Genomic DNA, 13925 nt, shown 5'->3' with positions numbered 1-13925 from the left:
GCTGTGGCGCCTTTTGTTGTTGCTGTTGCGGTTGTGCTTGCACCTCGAATGTTTGATTCGCGTCCACAGCATTCGCATGTGCTTTTCCCTTTCCCTTAGGGACAAAGTTTGGTTGCGGAGCATTATTTGCTATTTGACCCCTTTCCGCCTTCTTCCTTTTAAGGAATCGCTCGGCTCGTTCTCCTTGCACTTTTAAGTCCTTCCAGGTCTTTGGTGGCGCCATTCCCATAGCTTCGAGGATGTCCAATGAAAGATTATTGTGACAAGTCTCGAGGATAAAATCTTCACTGACCGGATCCCTGCAGTTCATTGCTTTGTTTCGGAATCTCTTCACGAAGTTTTCGACCGTCTCACCATTTTTCTGTTTCTCATCCCTGCAGTTCATTGCTTTGTTTCGGAATCTCTTCACGAAGTTTTCGACCGTCTCACCATTCTTCTGCTTCTCATCGAATAGTGTACCGATTGAGATTTCGGTGTCGTCATCGAAGAAGTTTGTCAGAAACATATCTTCCATGTCGTCCCAACTGCTGATACTCCTGAGCTTGAGACGGCAATACCAGTCGAAGGCTGCTCCGCGAAGAGTGTCGACGAATGACCGCACCATAAGAGGTTCATTCCCAGAAATGATTCCTAAATGAGACTTAAAATATATTAAGTGTTGGGTAGGGGAACCCTTTCCATCAAACGGCGTAAAGTTGATTAAATTAAACTTTACCGGATACGGAATTGATTCCCACTCCCTTGGGTATGGACATGGTATGCCGGACCTCTTCACTTCTTGAGCATTCATCAACGCGTTGATTTTGCTCTCCAAGTCCTTCATCTTCTTGTCTTCACTCGTACCTGTCTTCGAGTGGCTTCGGGGAGAGGTAACGTGGTCCTCTTTTGCATTATCATCCACGGGACCGCTTCCATTGTCGTTGTTGACAGGAGGGATATTTATGTTGACATTATTCTCTTCCCGTTCATTCTCATCTTGATTCTGATTATTGCGTCGACTGGGTTCTCCTTGGTGAATTGTCAGTGCCGTAATTTTCTGGTCATGCATCTCTCTCATCCGTTGCATGGCCATCTCCATCTCGAACTTGAAAGTTTCCTTCTGCTTAGCCAGGGCATCTTCAAGCATCTTGGTTACTTGCTCGGCGCTGATCATGAATGACTCGTAGGGTTGTCCCACACTAGAAGCCGTGTCATCGGACGCTATAGCCGAGCAAGAATCTGAACCAGCATCTGACACCTCCTTTTCCAAAGGGAGTCCCTTTTGCATCCTTTGGTAATTCTTTCGCGTATTGATCCCTGATTGCGATCGAGTCACACGCTGTGATACTCCGGCAAACCGATCTGGACCAAATTGTCGTGTCGATTTCCCTCTGCCGGTCATATTAGCAGACACTTCTAGGTATTCGTCCTCTTGTCGAACGAACTTCTTCCCACGAAAACGCCTTGGCTTGGAAATCCTCTCGAACACCGAGACTCTCTTTGGGGTTTTAGAACAGCAGCATTCTGACAACACCGCCTTGATGATGTTGGCACACGGACAGTGAGACTCCGTGTCTTGAGCGCATCTCTTTCGAGACTTATCCATACCCCCAGCTCTATAGTACAACTTGTCAGTTTGATAACTGGAGCAACTCATAGAGTGTTGGCATGACTTCCCAGGTATAACACAATCATCATCAGACGAATGTGTTTCCCTCTGGGGATATGACGCTTTATTAGCGTTTTCAAAAGTCGCTCGTTCAAGTCTACGCTTTTGCGAGCGTGAAAACTTAACGGGCTCTTGAACTTCGACCCGCAATCCAATGCGGTCGGTAACAGAGGCTTTCCCTCTATTATCTTTCTTGGGGGGATTAGCACGACCCCCAGTCTGGTTTGTTGTTTGGGGACTTTTCAACGGTCCCAATCGTTCCTTGACAGGTGCTTTACCTCGGTTCTCCGGTAAAGGACTGAGGCGACCTTTCAAAGGAACCCTGGATCTTGAAGGATCCACGTTCTTACCTGACTCCGCCGGAGGGGCAAGGAAAACGGGATCTGGATTTGCTGAAGGTTGGACGGTATTTCCGTCCACTCTTGTCTTAGGCGCCGGCTTTGCCTTTAGCACCCACATCTGCTTGTGTTTTGACGGATTCTTGACCGTCTCTTCTTTCTGCATCTCTTCCGCTTTCTGCAGAAGGACTCGGGCATGCGCAAGCAATGCGCGGCGTTTCTTGATTCGCTCTTCGAGAGTTGAGCGAGTCCTCTTGACACGAACCCATTCGTTCGTCTCTGTCTTGGAGGAGGAGTTGGTTGTGTGCCGTTGTTGCTCTTGGCGCTGTCTGGACTTTAGATCCTCATTGTAGCGGATTCCGTTCATCGATTCTGCGGTATTGGCCAACTGTCGCGCAAGGCGTTGACGCCGTCTTTGGCGCGCCCTCTTCGACAAGGTTAGGACACCTTCAGCAGTTGACTTCGTGGTGGAAGGGAGATCTGGATCTGCAACTTCGACCACGTTGGACACCATTGGAGCGTCGCGGTGAGTAAGTGCCACGGCAGCGAGGGGATCTTGGATCTTCGCTCCTGAGGACCCGCGAACACTCTTGGAAGATGAAATCTTCCTGCGCCTGTTTGGAGATGCGGATCTGGAGGAGGATGAAGAGAGGTACTCTTCAAATTTTTGTTGATCGAATTCGTATTCGATCTCTTCGTTCACCCGGATCTTGAAAGTCGGTTGCGTCATGACGGCCTCGGCAACGAGGCCGTTGGCTCCCACTGTGATCGCCAGCTTGTTTTCGTCAAAAGTTTCCTTCATCATTGATTTCATTAAAACTTCAAACGTTACAAATGAATTCAAATAACGAAAATAAAAATTACAACTTTCTTAAAAATAAACACAAGATCCGTTTATCGTCTCTTGCTTGCGTGGGTCTTTAGCCTGTGACAGGGACGTCGATATCCGTGGACTACCTGGCAATCCGATCTGATCCAGAAAAATCGGGCAGAGCTTCGTCGATCCGCGAGGAGATCTAGAAACTTGAAGCGCCTATCTCGGATAAAGCGAGATATTTGCTCTTCTTAGGATTACCGACGAAGGGTAATGCTAAGGAACAGATGCGGGTGATGTAGATCTGGTGAAGAACTCTCTTGTGTTGAAGTGCTCGATCACTCTTCACTCCAGCAGGGCTTCGCCAATTCTCCAAAAATCCAGATCCTAAAAAAGTGAGGCCTAAGGCTTCTATTTATATGCAACACCCCTGGGGCGTCCCCAAAAATCTAGGACACCCCTAGGGCGTCCCCAAAAATCTAGGACACCCCTTGGGCGTCCCCAAAAATCTAGGACACCTCTTGGGCGTCCCCAAAAATCTAGGACACCCCTGGGGCGTCCCCAAAAATCTAGGACATCCCTGGGGCGTCCCCAAAATTCTAGGACACCCCTTGGGCGTTCCCAAAAATCTAGGACACCCCTTGGGCGTCCCCAAAAATGTAGGACACCCCTGATGCCTCCCCAAAAATCTAGGACACCCCTGGGGCGTCCCCAAAATTCTAGGACACCCCTTGGGCGTCCCCAAAAATCTAGGACACCCCGCTGTAAATTCTTCGTCCGAACTCGGATTTTAGTGATTCGAATTGTGTTGGAATTCTGACGAAGAGTTCTATCAGCCCCGAGACACGAAAGGCGTTGTTCTTTTTGTAAACATCGCGGGGCTCTCGATTAGCCTGTGCCTTCGTTATTCCAAAATTCTGTCAGTTCACGTAGTTCGTCGGTTCACTTCAAACGTTCACCGACGTCAATTGAACTCCTGTGAACCAGATGGTGATGTTCATTGTCGTTCCTTAACACTGAGCTATTCGTGGAGACCTATAGGCAATTTTCGATGCCTACAATACACTCGACCCGAAGCTCACTCGACTGTCGGGTCGAAAAATCATAATGACAACTCACGAACCGACCCGCCTCTACTAAGAGGATGAGATCCAGCTAAGCTCGCTTCAGACGTCAATCGACACTACAGTATTGATCAGTCTCATCAAGATCTCCGCTTTGACAAATCTCGTGTATAAGCCGCTTATTCTACTCACAAGTCATTTCCTAGGGATTGCCATGATGCTCCCCTGGGCTCGAATGACTTCCCCTCCAATCACCAGCCGCCATCTGGAGGGGGAAGGACGACCAAGCAACTAGCCTATCCTCTGTCCTGCCTCATCTGTCAAATCCATGATACTGAGAAGACATTTCTCTCCTGTACTCGAATGACTTCCCTTCCAATCGCCAGTCGACATCTGGAAGGAGAAGGATGACTCAGCAGCCTTCAGCCCTCAACCGCCTCTTGTGCATAGTCAAAGCCCAATGGTCAAACTCTCTGAGGCGATGGGCTATAAAAGGAGGGAAATCAGGTAAAAGAGGGAGGAGATTTTTTTGCTACTTCTTCACAAAATTTTTGAATTTACCTTTGCTAAAAAGAACTAATAACTCTCAAAGAGTACCCTCTAAGGACCTCAATGGCCCAGAGACTCTCTCTCAAACCTCACTCAAGCTCACCAGCTGACTTGACCGTCGGAGGTACCACGGGGGAAATGAGCCCCGCCCTCCCATGGATTTCTTCTTGTTTGTGCAAAAGGATCAAGAATTCCAGTCTAAGGATCGGGCATAAAGTCAGAGGAGGAGTCGGCCCAATTTCTCATCCTCTCTCTATTCGCCGCCAGCGCGAAGACCAGAACCGCAACCCCCTCGACAGTGTGATATCAAACATCAACAATTATGTATCCATAAAATGAAAAAAATAGGAACTTTTAGGATTTGCCAAATCCTACAATTTGGAGAGGATTTGCTAAATGCTAAAAAATTAAAGTTTTGACATTAGATATCCATACATTGTGTACTTTTCTATATTTTAGAGTTTGAATCAAATAATAAATTATAATTTCTAGAATTTGCTTTCCTCTAATCACGTTGAACAAAATATAAGATCCGGAAATCCAAAATATGTTAAAACCACATGGATTTCAAATTCTTGATGAGATTCCAAATCCTATAATTTTAGGATTTGAACCAAACAACCCTTTACTATATTTACCTCTTCTTCTTTTTTAGAATTTGTTATCCTATAATTTGGGTTTGAATCAAATAAGATATTACAAATTGTAAGATTTGCTTTCCTATAATAATGTTAAACCAAAGAAAATATTAGAATTCCCAAAGCATATATAAAACACTAATAATTTCAAATTCTCTATAAGATTACAAATTCTCAAATTGTAGCATTTAAACCAAATAGCCCCCAAGTCAACATGTCATCCCCCACCCCCTAAAAAAAACAAAGAAAACCAAAAAAAAACAAAGAAAACAAAAAAAAGCAAAAACGAAAATAAAAACTTATGTAATTTATTTACTCTTGAGACAGATCTGGTTATATGCATTAAGATATATTAGCTTCCCCTAGTAATGTCAATGAGAATGCGCATCTTGGTTCAGTGTTATAGATCACTCAATTTTATAACCGAAGTTGAGCATCAGAGCTTCCAAGGAGTTTGGGTGGGAAGATTACATCAGATTAGACAAATCTTGACCTCCGACGTACATACGTGCAAAATTGAGCGAGAATGACACGCTTGGTTGGATATTGGTCAAAACTTGCACAAATACAGCGCGTTGGTTAATTCCGTCGTGTTATGAAAATCTTGTATTATTTGTTACCTAATGTTTTAATAATTAGGATCAACATCCGAAGATTCTTAAACAAAACAAGGCCTGATTTACATAAACAAGTTGGAGATTGATTCAAATCCTCTAGTCTCCTCAAAGCATCTTTTCATCTTAATATCCTAATACCTAATTTGGTGGTTGGCATCGAGAATAATACGTCAGTTTTTGGTATCTAGGATAACGCATCTCATCTATTCCATCAATTTTATGTACTTTAATTACTTTTTTTCTCTTAATATTTATGCACGTTGATGTTCGTGATCCCTGTTTAAATTTTGTTGTCACATAGCATACATTAATTAGAAAACTGATTATGATCCTCGATGCGAGTGTCTACAACTTAGTGCATAATCTTGAAATAGAACACAGAAAATAATCTGGATAGCAACTTATGCATTGGTATAAGTAGGTTCTTACCTTGATGTCTTCGAGTATAAAGTTCTAGTGCTTGAAAAGCATTTGATGTAATTTATTCAGACGCAAGACCATTTATTCAGATGAGATTGAGATTGATAGGCTTGGGATAAAGATACAATGGAAATTGAATAAATATTGAAGGCTAAGTGCTAGAGGGGTCCAACTATTCACACTTCCAAACAGTAACTTTGGGGGTGTGTGAGGACTAAATTGCCCTTCTCCTAAACCAAAACAGGCCAAGTCCACCAAACAGTAACTTTGGGGGTGTGTGAGGACTAAATTGCCCTTCTCCTAAACCAAAACAGGCCAAGTCCATTCCAGAAACACCCGGACTAAATTGCCCTTCTCCTAAACCAAAACAGGCCAAGTCCATTCCAGAAACACCCTCAACATCAAAAGGGCATTTTCGGCAACCCACTCCCAAAATTACTGTTTGGAAGTGGATATAGCAAACATGGTGCTAGAGCCAAGAACTCCCTCAATGGACTCAAGATAAAGAGGCACATGGTTCGTTTCCTTGAACCACGCACAGACCAATAACGGATTCTTTTCTTTGAATCCAGCATAAAATCAGAGCATACTTCAAGCGCACTCCTCCATCTCAAATAAAGCTAAATCTCTAGCCAACAAACCATTTCGTCAAAGCTTTTGCCGAACCTGCCTTTATACTTTAATAAACTAGTCAAACTTTTTGATCTTTAGCCCGACTCGTTTGTGAACTTGGCCGGCCTGCAATTTTTTTTTATTTTTATTTTTGCAAATCATACGCTTAAAACTGTAAAATTAGAGGACCGCTGAAATTTTAATCACCCGGTCGACAAAGGGAAACAGCTCATTTCAAGCGATGGAGCTTGCGATCGATTGATACACGTGGCTTTCTATTTTTTTTTTGTGGTCCCCACCTTGGTCCGCAACGGACGCTACTTTTACACTGTTCAATTATTGTGTGGTGGGTGCCCTCGCTGTGTTTGGAGATTGCCTGGAGACTACTGAATTCTTTGTCCGTGTAACACATTTGACATATTAGCCTCAAAAAAGCGTCGAACACCCTTTCTTCTGTTTCTTGTACAGTTTCTCCAACGGCTACAGATTTCAGGGCTGATTGCCTGTACTTCTTATGCAATATGTCCATCTCACAAAGAATTTTTTTTTTTTTTATGAAAAATAGGGCAGTTAGCCCTATCATGTATGTATTATATATCTGAAAGTAGCCCAAAATTACATAAGAAGTTATCTAATTATGATTTGGACAGGAGCCCCAAACCGGAGAAAAAAGCCAAATCAGAAGTAGATAACGAGGATGACTATACACAATCTAAACAAAAAACACAACAAAAATCATGGGATGATAGCTGCAAAAGATCAAAAGAGGCAAAAAGCTGGGTTCTCTTCTTAATTATCCGTTGCTGTCTCACAAACAAATTTATTAGTGCTCACACTTCTTAAACTACAAATGAAAGATACCATCACATGAATTACTTACATTTTTGTTCTCTATTTAACTAAAAAACTAAATTGTCAAATAAATATCGTTTAAAATTTAGGGGTGTAGCCCACGTGGCTGACCCTGACTGTTGGAAGTTTCTAATATGGCTTCCACAGTCCTGACTTCGATTCCGTGCTGGGTTATCAGAAAAATATATGCACGTAAAGAAATTTCAGGGCTTGTGTAAGTGCTAAATAAATGTTTGGTGAGTATGACTACAAGACCACAGTACCTACGTAAACTAATTCTAAATTCTGTAATCACTTTCATAGTAAATCATAATCATGCATATATAGTCTTTGACAGAGCCCACACTTGACGTTCTTCTGCATTTTATGCTACAACTTGAGCTATTAAATTGATTGAAGCGTGGTCCCATGCTCCATTTAACATAAGGACGTGGCAATCTCCTGCGTACCACAAATGTTACTGCTTAACAGGATCTTATACGTTACTGTCTGTGGGATTTTTTTTTTCTCATTTCCGAAAAATAAAGAATCTCTTTCGAGTCCATTCAACTCCGAAAACATAGTCTAGACATACAGTCGAAGTATAATCCAAATAGCACACAACTTAAATAATTCCAATAAATAAGTGATGCTAGTATTAGTCTACTATAGAGAACCTAGAGGAGTGACATAGTAGAATTATATATCAAGAGAATAGACATTTTGTTAGCTTTCCTTTTATTACATGACTAGTGTGCACCCCCGTGTAAAGCATGACCCCCTATTTTTTTAAACATTGTATTTTGAACTTGTCTCGCTCTAAATTTTAATACATTTGATTTAGTTATTGTATGTTTAGAATTAAAAATCATATCTACTCCTCTATACTTAAAGAAAGACCCAAATTTTAATACATTTGATTTAGAAATCATATTTACTCCTCTATACTTAAAGAAAGATCCAAGTGTTAATACATTTGATTTGTTTTACTGTTTATAATGCAGTAAAATGATATAGTATGAATACTAACTTCAAGTATGGAGGTTGCAGCATGAATAGTAACTTCGAGTATATATAGATGATAATTAAGATTTGATTTACTGTTTATGCTACAACATTACTGTAGTATGAACAATGACTTTTTGGTTTCTTCTTTAAGTATAGAGGAGTAGATTGATGATGTTTTTTTAGTCGGGAGGCATTTTTGTTTATCTTTCAAAAAAACACTAGGGGCACACCTTGGGACACACTCCCAACCACACCCCTCACCTGCTACAGTGCATGGGAGTCCCACTTGAGATTTTTTAAAAAATCTCAAGTGGGACCCCCCTGCACTGTAGCAGGTGAGGGGTGTGGTTGGGAGTGTGTCCCAAGGTGTGCCCCTAGTGCTCCTCTATCTTTCAAGCGTGAGGATAATTTTTTCCCCCAACTATGAGGACTCTTCTCACTTCTCTAAGAAAGTCGGATCTTCTTTTAAAAAATAAGCATAGATGCTTTCAAAACATAAAAAGCAAAGAAATGATTGCTACATATCTGAGAAAGGATTTGAGGATTTTTTTTAGTAGTTGAAGAAGATTAGAACAATAAGCTTCGTAGTTATTGTTACAGTCAAAATTGAAGAAGAAAGCGAAGTCGAAATTGAAGAAGAAAGTGACGTCTCAATGAGATTGTGCGATTCTTGTCCGCTAATTCCATATTTAGAATGAAAGGGAAGAGGTATTTTAGAATAGATTCATATACATAAACATCATTCGTCACGTGAATATACGATTATCTTTTTTTGATATATAACATCACTCTAACTAGAGTAAACGGCTGTTCCAGTGTATATTAATTCGGTTCAGACTGAGCCAGTGCCCACCGCCCAGTCAGCTAAGGATCCGCAATTACCCTCGTTCGGGTCGGGTCTGTCTGAACCATGCATCCGGGTCCAATACAGCAATAATCACAGACAACCCTCCATAAATGTTCATAATAAGATTTGTAAACTTAAATTCTTCTAGATTTCCCATCCTAATTCGTACATGACGCTGGATACAGCAAATGCTGCCGCAATCCGAAGTACTCGATCACACGCACTAGACTTTCCACAACCAATGTCAAATTCTCTCTTCATGATCCATACATAAATAAAAATCTTAAAAAGTAATAGAAAATCCTTCATCATACTCTTCCAGTTAACAATAATTCTCAACTTTGTTCATATAAAATTTGAATAAACCAGCTTGCTATACACATCCCCCGACACCATACACAAGGACTCACAAGCAAGTAGATGTATAAAAAGGATAACAAGGAACCAAAAATTCTAGTGAAAATTATTATTTTCCAAAAGTACTAAAGAATGAATCCTATCCCTCATTGCGTTGTTCTCGTCAAACGCTTTCCGATGCTCTTCAGCTCGAACTTCTTAACAGAGCCCGCGAGTCTTCGAAGAGTATCGTCCAGATAATACGGTGTACCTTCGTACACTAAATTCGTCGCGTTGACGTATTCGACGCATGGCTCCCTGCGGTTGGCTATTGTGCCGTGGTAGTGGAAGTACTTGATTTTGCCCTCCGTTTTGTGGGTGGTTTTGCCGGCGAAGTTCTGAGAGAGGTGGACCCCAACAGAGAAAGCATTGCGGGGTTGGATGGCGTATTTTCGATCCCTTCTGATTCCTCGTTTTATGTCTTTGTATACTAATTTCTCAATACCCCACATCCTGTGGAAATTAGTTTTAAGAGGGTATCAGTATTGGGTTAAATCAATTAAAATTGAACAGTGAATTGGCGATCGCTGTTTCATGCATATAGCATTAATTGTAACTGCGAGGGAAATAATTGATGGAACAATCTCGATGAAGAAAGCCAAATAGAATGCGCTTAGTCACCCATCATAATCAAAGATAAAAGTTTTCCAGACTGATAAAAGAGTTTTGTACCGGACAAACTGGTCAGCATGCAATGGTATAGTGATTAGAGTAGAAAGAGACTGGCGCAAATAATACATGCAAACCACCAATCACATTCGAACAACCACCGCTTAACGCCATAATTTGAGATCAGTGACTAGAACTTACCGATAAAAGAAGATCCTAAACGAGCAAACTGACATTAACGGAATCCTAAAAGAGGACTGTAATATATATGTAATCAAATGCTGGCGACGCATCCAGAAGAAAGGAACAACCGAGTGCCGAAGAATAAACCCCATTTAGGGATTAATTATTATTACAGTCCTAATCAATTCAAATCAATTGAAATGGACAGGGGAGAGGAGGCGATCCGATGGCATCCTATCCTAAAGAATAAAATAGTTAATACTAGGCGGTGGTTTTCTAATGTAGACATAGCGCAAAATATGGGCTATAGAATGGTAATTCAGCTTAAACGTGTAGCCTGGTGGGGTTTAATTAAATAATTCTGCTATCTAATAACATGGAATTAAATATAATAATCAAAAGCAAGAGCCAGTGCACAATAAAAGCCTGAATTATTACTACTCCATTCAATTCCCCTTCCAATTAAGTCTCTGGAATCAAAGCTATATGTATAATTCAGTGACAAGTTAAAAGCCCCAGTTATCTACTTCTTTTCTCTCCAGCTCCAGCAGCGACGCATTTTCCAAACATATCAGATCCCAATTTAAACCGACAATACAGCAGAAAAAAAAAATCAGACAGATAATCCTAATCGATCAGACTTAACATAAGAAATCAAAGACGAGCTCACCTTCCAATTCTTGGAGCGTCACCAACAAGACAGAGCTTGCTCGAGATGGTCGTCTGCTCGATTGTGAACTGAGTGAACCCCGACATCGAATCCATGAAGCCGTCGAACCTCGTCCTCGGGTCCACGTAGATGAACTCATCCACATCAAAGAAGAACATCCACTTCGCATCGTAGCGATACCTATGCAAGCAATCGTTCACCACCAGGAACTGGTTGTGGTAGTACCCATCCGAAACCGCTTCGTCTGATCCTGACGTCCTGCAGTCGTCAACGATCCCTTACTCAATTCCACGGCCTCAGCACCTCCATCACCTCCGAGTCGACCCCACCGGCGTCCTGTGGATCCACGGAAATGCGACCTCCCGCCCGAAGGCTGCGTATACCCAGACACTGCACTCTCTGACACTGACGCTGAGGGCTCAGGTCCTCGTAAGCGAGGACCCGCATTACAAGTAATCGTAATTGTGCGGGGCGAAGTTGAACTGGGTGATGTTGACGGAGACCGGGTTTTCGATGCGAGCGGCGACGAATTTCTCCTCGCTGCGGTCCCGCGTCGCGCGCCGGCCGCCGCCGCCGGTGGTGGCGTGCACGATGAGCTGGCCGCCGTCGCCGTCAGACGTGATATGTACCGCCGAGACCACTTTAGTCACTGAATACAGTGATTTATGCAGTGTCGAGAATTGGTCAGGGACAAGATTGGGTTACTGTATTAGGTTCGGGGGTGATCCCACGGTCGAGCGGAGAAGGGCAGTTGACGACGACTGACGGTGTAGACGCCTGGCGTAGCCGCCAATCGGGAGCATCTTGTACGAGACGGCGGTGACGGCCGCGAGCGTTGCTGTGGGCGCGGACCACGTCGCCAGACGAACTCGGGCTTCGAGAGACGTTACTGGATGGGCTCGAAGCAGAGGCCCACCACCGCGAAAGTGTTGAGCCCGCCTCGATAAGCGCCCATTTGGATGAAGAGGTAAGCGGCCGACCCCACCGAGTTGAACACTCGCTTCGTGATGAGATCTGAGGTTTGGTTTTCTTGTTGGAACTCGATGGGTTTCGAGGGTTTTGCGAGTTCTTGGGTCGTGAGATTTTGAGGGGGGTTCGGAGCTGAGAGCTTCGAGAGGCAAGAACGGAGATCGTTTGGAGAGAGGAAAGATTTGTAGGGGATGAATTGAAACGCTGTGCCAAGGACGCAGATGATGAGGAGAGAGCTTAAGAGAAATTTAATGTCGGCCCAGTTGCAGATGAAGCCCACCACGAAATTTTTCTCCTTCTCTCTCTCTTTCTCCTTCAACATCTTGAAAAATTTTTGCTCAGTTGATCTCAATTCTTGAAGAGAAGGATTAAAGAGAGCGAATATAAAGCGAGCTTGGATTGAGAGAGAGAGCTACCACTTTTAGAAAATATAAAAATAAAAATAATAATTGCCTTTTTTATTCTTTTTTGATTTTTTTTAAATAAAGAGAAAGAAGGGGAAAGGAACACGTGGAGACAGGCGTCAAACGAGGCGACGGTGGTCTGTTGAGTTGCCTAATGAGGACCAAAGAGTCAGAGTCGATGAGATGATTTATTACTGTAATTAATTATAATTAGCTATTGTTTTTACTGTTAATTGGGAAATAATAGATGCGGTGTTTTTTTTATATGGAAGAGGTGCAAGCTCCCTGGCCTCTGTGGGCTATAGTGTGAGGTGGCACAGCTGTAATTTAGTTGATTAGGGCAATTTGTGACCTGGGGAATTGTTGCCTATTTTTTTTTGCTAATAACTAATAATACATTGGTTTTTGGGGAGAGGGAAATGTAAAGTTTGTGTTGATGGTTACGTGGATGACAGCTGTCAAGAGAAGAATGAGGATGGGGAAATGCAAAGGTCCACAAGCTTGACGTGGAGGAGTTTGATTATTTGTTAATTAAGTTGTAGACTGTAGAGTGTCTATCGATTTTCTTCTTTTATATATATTTTTATTTTTATTTTACCTTGGCAGATAATATCAGTCGACTGCGGTTAGTATAGTAACATTCCGTATGATAGCAAGATGTTCTAATTATCTTATTTGGGTCGGATCTTAATTTTTTTTAAATTATTGTCGATAATTGAGATTTCTAGCATCCCAAAATGAAAGGACTATAGAGTTATCTTTCGTATTCTGAAGGTATTTTGTCGCTAGATCAGTCGAAGGATAAACCGATTACTATAGTAACAATTAGGCCTGTTCAAACGGTCCGGCCCAAAAAAATACCAAGCCAAAACCAGGGTCCAGATCCGGTTGGCACTGGCTGAGCTTTTTTTAAATTTTTTTTAATTTTTTTTAATTTTTTTTCAAGAATACAAAGCAAAAAAATAATTTTTATTTGATAAAAATAATTTTATTATTAATCACTTGTAATTATATAATTTACAAATACAAAAAAATATAGAAATTAAAATAATAAAATACCTTCTTTATTAATAATCAATTAATCATCTACAATTATAAATTTATTTTAGAATTTGTCACATCACAATAGATGAATACATCCCGAGAATACATCCCAAATGAATTAAATTATATTATACTTATTTAAGTATAGTTATACAATTTACTTATATGATATACTTTTATATATACTAGATGCAATATACAGTATATACATTATACTTATACTTATGCACTTATATATACTTATATAACTGTAATTATTTAATA

General features: G+C 41.6%; 1 protein-coding gene across 1 annotated transcript; it reads right to left on the bottom strand.

The window, feature by feature from the left end:
• LOC109834795 (galactan beta-1,4-galactosyltransferase GALS3-like) lies at window positions 9886-12622 on the bottom strand. The gene is made up of 3 exons (XM_020402810.1): window positions 12135-12622; window positions 11245-11502; window positions 9886-10235 (listed from the first exon to the last, which is right to left on the bottom strand). Exons 1-3 carry the CDS (start codon window positions 12533-12535, stop codon window positions 9890-9892), a joined length of 1005 nt encoding a protein of 334 aa, XP_020258399.1. The 5' UTR covers window positions 12536-12622; the 3' UTR covers window positions 9886-9889.

Source organism: Asparagus officinalis, chromosome 3 (genome assembly GCF_001876935.1).
Source record: "Asparagus officinalis chromosome 3, Aspof.V1, whole genome shotgun sequence".
NCBI classification, from domain to species: Eukaryota; Viridiplantae; Streptophyta; class Magnoliopsida; order Asparagales; family Asparagaceae; genus Asparagus; species Asparagus officinalis.
Note: the sequence above shows the minus strand (reverse complement) of the source record. Positions and strands in the feature narration are given on the sequence as shown.

Bases quoted from the DNA above. Each gene is read 5' to 3' on its own strand.
- LOC109834795 (XM_020402810.1), bottom strand. From the start codon at position 12,535: ATGTTGAAGGAGAAAGAGAGAGAGAAGGAGAAAAATTTCGTGGTGGGC. The intron at 11,503-12,134 runs GTAACGTCTCTC...TGACGACTGCAG, and splicing joins CTCTGCTTCGAGCCCATCCA to GACGTCAGGATCAGACGAAG. The intron at 10,236-11,244 runs GTGAGCTCGTCT...TAATTTCCACAG, and splicing joins GACGCTCCAAGAATTGGAAG to GATGTGGGGTATTGAGAAAT.